Raw genomic sequence first — 5,601 nt, 5'->3', positions numbered from 1 at the left:
ACTACAGTAAAGTACTAATACCTCAAAACTGTAACAGTACAGTTGAGTGATTGAAATCAAAAACTTGGGATTAAAACTGTTGCTGGATTAGATATCTTGATGCCATTTGGAGATGCTAATTGTGGGAAGATTCTCTGCAGCTTTAAAGCATGAATGTTTAACCTCTGAAACAATATCACATTTTCTCAGACACGTTGAATAAGTAAATTCAGATTCATTGTCAGAGTTTTCTTGTTATAGCTTTATTTGGTTTGATCATCAGCTCATGGCTACTGTTTGTAAAGTTTATTGATGTTTAACTAAAATTACTGACTTATTATTAACCTGCAATTGTCACTTTAGACCTTTCTACATACAAGTTTACACTTTTACACTATACATTACTGTTTTATCTTTACAGTATAGGCTACTGTTTTGTTGTTGCTTGTAGATGATAAGAAATCAACATATTTAACCTTATTTAAAGTAACAGGAAATGATGCAATACATGCACCATGCAAAGGCAATCATAATGTAACTTAATGAATGCTAGTGTAAGCAAAATAGGTTTCCAAACATCCATTAGTGATTAATTTGTTTCCTAATGTGTTCCTGCAGCTGGTTCGCCATCATACATCATACATCATTAGTTTTGACCCTTTTTTAAATGCATGTCGACTGTTTTTGAGTGTACTTTGTCACGTTTTCTTTTGTTTGATCACACTGTGTAATCAAAAGCTGCTTGGCTGTAGTGACACAGACAGGATTGTAAAGATATAAAGTTTCAATATATTGATGTTATATTGATATTGTGATATGAGATTAGATATCATGTTAGATTTTGGACATTGTAATATGACGATATGGTACATGTGTTGTCTTTTCCTGGTTTTAAAGGCTGCATGACAGTAAAATGATGTGTTTGTTGCCTGTAGATATTGAGGTATTTTATCAAAAATATTGTGATATTTGATTTTATCAGGTGAAGACAGGCTTTTACAAATAATATGGATTTGCATGCTGACATCTTGTGAAGTTTCTCTGATGAAGTGTCTGTAATCCTGACGATCTATCACCCATCGTCGTCCTCCAGGTCGACTCCAGATGCAGGTGCTCCAGGAGCTCCCGGAGAGGGAGGCGAGGGCGGAGCTCCGGCCCCAAACCTGACCAGCAACAGACGACTGCAGCAGACGCAGGCTCAGGTGGACGAGGTGAGGACACTGAATGCATAAGAGTCTTCTGATGCAGGCCTGAGTGTTGGACCACAGATAAGACGAAGACCGCTGAATGTGACCATCGCTTTATCACAACTGAACTGAAAAACTGAACGGCCTCTCACCAGTTTCTTTACAAGTGATGAGGAAAGTCTCTCCTCCCTTGTTGCCAGAGGTGCAGCTGATCACCCAGTGCTCTATCTAGTTTCCTGTCGTCCATTGTTGGGCTGATGATACCCAAGTCTACATGTGCAAACTCAGCATAAACTTAGCTACAAGTCCATTGGAGTCCATTGTGTAATCCTGTATTGAAGCTTAAATATATTTGTTTATTTTGCATGATAGCATAAGTACACCTGTCTTCTGTAGCTAATTTAGATTGTATTCAGACTTAATTTGTTAATTTGTTGGCAAATATTGAGTCGGTGCTGTAATGGAAATCAATCAATCAATCAATCAAACGTTATTTATATAGCACCTTTCTGCAGGTTAATGTAGTTCAATGTGCGTCACAGTCGATTAACAAGCTGATAATAAGACAGAGTAAGCATAGACTGAGGACAAAGGACTGAGGACTAAGGAACAGAAACAAAGCACAAATTAGGTAAGGAAAGAGAGCTTAGTGTTTTAAAGAGCATGTTCTGTAGCTCAAGGAAGAATAATTAGAGAGATTTTAGGGTTGAATGGTCACCAGAAAGAACAGAGCAGCTCAGTAATTATATTAAACTCTCAAAGATCAATTTAGTAATGATTCAATGATGCTAAATGCAAGAGAAAGCTGTGAAATCATGAGCCATGTTTCTACCTGTGACAGTGCTGTTAACAGGTGTTGTTGTCCTCCTTCGTCAGGTGGTGGACATCATGCGTGTGAACGTGGACAAAGTCCTGGAGAGAGATCAGAAGCTGTCGGAGCTGGACGACCGGGCCGACGCCTTGCAGGCCGGAGCCTCGCAGTTCGAGAGCAGCGCCGCCAAACTCAAGAACAAGTACTGGTGGAAAAACTGCAAGGTGGGTGTGTCTCCAATCAGGCCTCAGAGCTCTGTCTCTCTATACAACTCCAGGATGTTTTAACGGTGGTTTAACGTCATCCTCATGCTGCTGAATCACACTTCATATCTGGTAGTTTATTGATTATGGTTCTATGTTTGGAGGTCTCTGATTTCTGATACTAACATGAACTGTGAGGTCCTGTGTTGTGTGACAGCCTTGTTCAAATACCTCAAACACTAATGGCGCTTTTCCACTACACAGTTCCAGCACGACTTGGCTCGACTCAATTCGGTTTGTTTTGCGTTTCCACTAGGGATAGTATCTGGTACCTGGTACTTTTTTAGTACCTGCTCTGCTGAGGTTCCAAGCGAGCTGAGCCAATACTAAATGTGACGTCACCAGACTGCCGGCCTCTGATTGGTCAGAAGAGTTGTCGCTGGAAGAGTCATGAGCCGTCCCACACAAGAATCAAACCCGCCATTTTTAAATACCAACAACAGCGTTACAGTCATACGGCTCAAACTTCTTTCTTTGTGTGTGACAGAAAGCCACATACAGCAGCAAATACACCATCGCCTCCATGTCCTCCATTGTTTATGTGTTTGTGTCGCGTATAAAACGAAGTCACGGCAGTTTCGTGGAGCCATTGCTATGACGACCCCGCCCACATTGAGTAGGTACCTTTTGTAATGGAAAGGTCGTTCCTGGAACCGAGTTGAGTCGAGTCGAGCCGAGTCGTGCTGGAACTGTATAGTGGAAAAGCGCCATAAGCCACCTTTTCTGTGTAACATGCTGAGAGTGCCTTTGTTCTGTCTTTTAAAGGTGCAGTGTGTAGAATGTATTCATATGTATGTTTTAACCCTATATCGGGTGAAGAAACTGTATTTGGCAACTTTCATAACCATCCAAAAATAGCCTCCCGATGCCTTTCTGTGACGTAGAACCATGCAGATTTTTTATATGTAGACTTTTTGCAAAAAGGTTTATGAATGGGGGGAATGTATGAATGTGACTTGGTGTAGAGACTAATTATGAGTCAGACTATGAACAGTATGAGAGAGTTAAGTAATAATAACGCTTTATGAATGTGCTGCAGCTTTGTGGTCACATGTCACACTGATGATTGAATTTGTATAAAAATGGAAACAGCTCTCAGTCCTCGCTGGATTTGTCCGCCAGCCGCCATCTTTGTCCCTCATTCACCTTCCTCACCATCATCATCCATCCATCCATCCATCCGTCTATTCGTTCGTCCGGCTTCGGCTGCCAATCCACTTATATCTCAGCATCAGTTCATCAAACCCCACCTACGTCAGTCTTTGATTGACGGGCAGTGCAGTCCAATTAGGAGCTGCTGTTTTAGAGAGGTACAGGAGGATTACAGTAGAGGAAGAGGAGGAAAGAGAGAGAGAGAGGGAGAGAGAGAGAGAGAGAGAGAGAGAAAGAGAGAGAGAGAGAGAGAGAGAGAGAGAGAGATAGAGAGAGAGAGAGAGAGAGAGAAAACCCAATCTCTGGATTACAGAGACAGTCGGAGATTAAAGAGCCAGCTGTGACTTGTGATGTAACCCACCCACCCTACCCCCCAATACACACACAAACACATACACACACACACACGCACACACGCACGCACGCACACACACACACACACACACACACACACACACACTATTATGATACCCGTGACACTATGTGAGACATGCACTAACCTCGACCTGAATTTAAGTCTAACTAAAACCGTAAAACCAACTATTAAACTCAGATCGGTCCTCATAAAGATAGAAGAACAACCTCTAACATCTGCTTTATCTTCTTTCTAATTTTACACACAATGCAAACACATATAAACACACACACACACACACACACAGTTCCTGTTCCTGTTAATCTTTCTCGCCCTCCCCCCCGTCAGAGGTGATGTGATTTCCTGTTCGTCAGCCTTTCATGTCATCATGTGGATTTATTGATGGAATATTTAGGTCCATGCACATGCACACACACACACACACACACACACACACACACACACACACACACACACACACACACACACACACACACAGGTTGTGCAACCTTGCAAACATTGTAAAGTATGCAACACACCAGCCTGGTTTTTTCGCTCGTGAAGCTGATTTTCATTATTTGAATTTTCATTAAGACACGTTCTGTCTTTGGTATTAAAACAATCATCACTTTTGCTGTAACATTGTCTTTGGTATTACTTTATTTTACCTGTCCCTTAACTAGATCTTTATTGTATAATTCACTATTATTGTATTATTATGATTTATTCTTACTTTGTGCTCCCGTCTGGTCGCTATTTATAGATAAGATCAATAACTAAACACATTAGAGAATTAAATACTATGAACATTTTAAGTATAAGCACACTATATACAAACTTATAAACAGATTGCATATGAACTATACATCATTTAGCTGCATTATATGTATAAATAACCCTGAGAGTGAAAGATTATCGTCCTTTAAAAACACTCCGAAAGCACAAATATGAGACTTATTTGTTTTGACTTTTTCTTATTTTTGTGTTTTCTTTCAGATGATGATCATGATGTCGATCATAGGTATCATATGTGTTGGAGTCGTCTTCTGTGAGTATCACTGTCTTCAAAAACATCTCAGTAACTTTTCCAAGCGTAATTTATTACTGTGCAGATGTTTAAGTGGGTTTTTGTGTTATAGTTGGTTGAGGATTTTTGTTGTTGTTGTCTTTTTTTGAGTCGAGTTAAAGGTACCTAGGCTCCATCTTCCCCGAGTCCCAGACAGCCACAAAGACTTAATATATTTTTTAAAAAAGCTGTTTTTTTATCTTCATGGTGGATAAAGGCCAAAACAACAAGTGTAATTGGGAGGTAAACAATATTAAACCTCTCAGAAACAAAAGAAACCCAATAATGACAATCACTTACCTCCATACCTGGCCATCGCCATCTTGGAGGTATTTGTAGAGTAGCAGACTTCCTGGTGAGGCAGCCAATCATCTGTTAGACTGGAAATCGATCCGCCAATCACTTCATGTCTATTTTAACACAAAAAAGAACATTTAAACACAAATTAAAACCACAGTAGTAACACAGCCTTCAGTTATTGCTCTTGTTCCTGCTTCCATCACTTCATAGGGTTCGGTATCGGTACTCGCTATCTTTAAGGTATCAACCGAAATAAATCAATGTTAGGTATTATTGAAATGTCTCCCTTTAAACGATACCTGCAATCGATCCTTTTTGCACCCAGAGACTATTTGTACGGACTTGCTCACAGCCAATCAACACAAGCATTCTTGGATGATTAGTAATTCATAATTTGAAGACTTTCAAAATGCATTTGTGTAAAAATCAAATCATTTGGATGTAGAGGAGTGGTGGCATTTTATACAATTTAATATTTCTATTCACAT

The 5,601-nt window shown here is 39.9% G+C and overlaps 1 protein-coding gene across 1 annotated transcript; it reads left to right on the top strand.

Annotated features, from left to right (window-relative positions):
- Nucleotides 1–834: 834 nt before the first annotated feature.
- Nucleotides 835–5,352, top strand: LOC128373826 (vesicle-associated membrane protein 2-like). Its single transcript, XM_053334020.1, has 5 exons — nucleotides 835–845; nucleotides 1,073–1,190; nucleotides 2,043–2,201; nucleotides 4,744–4,795; nucleotides 5,324–5,352. The coding sequence occupies exons 1-5, from the start codon at nucleotides 835–837 to the stop codon at nucleotides 5,350–5,352; spliced, it is 369 nt and encodes a 122-aa protein (XP_053189995.1).
- The last annotated feature ends 249 nt before the right edge of the window (nucleotides 5,353–5,601 follow it).

This window comes from Scomber japonicus, chromosome 15 (genome assembly GCF_027409825.1).
Source record: "Scomber japonicus isolate fScoJap1 chromosome 15, fScoJap1.pri, whole genome shotgun sequence".
NCBI lineage: Eukaryota > Metazoa > Chordata > Actinopteri > Scombriformes > Scombridae > Scomber > Scomber japonicus.
The sequence above is the reverse complement of the archived record's forward strand: the minus strand, read 5'-3'. Positions and strand labels throughout refer to the sequence as shown.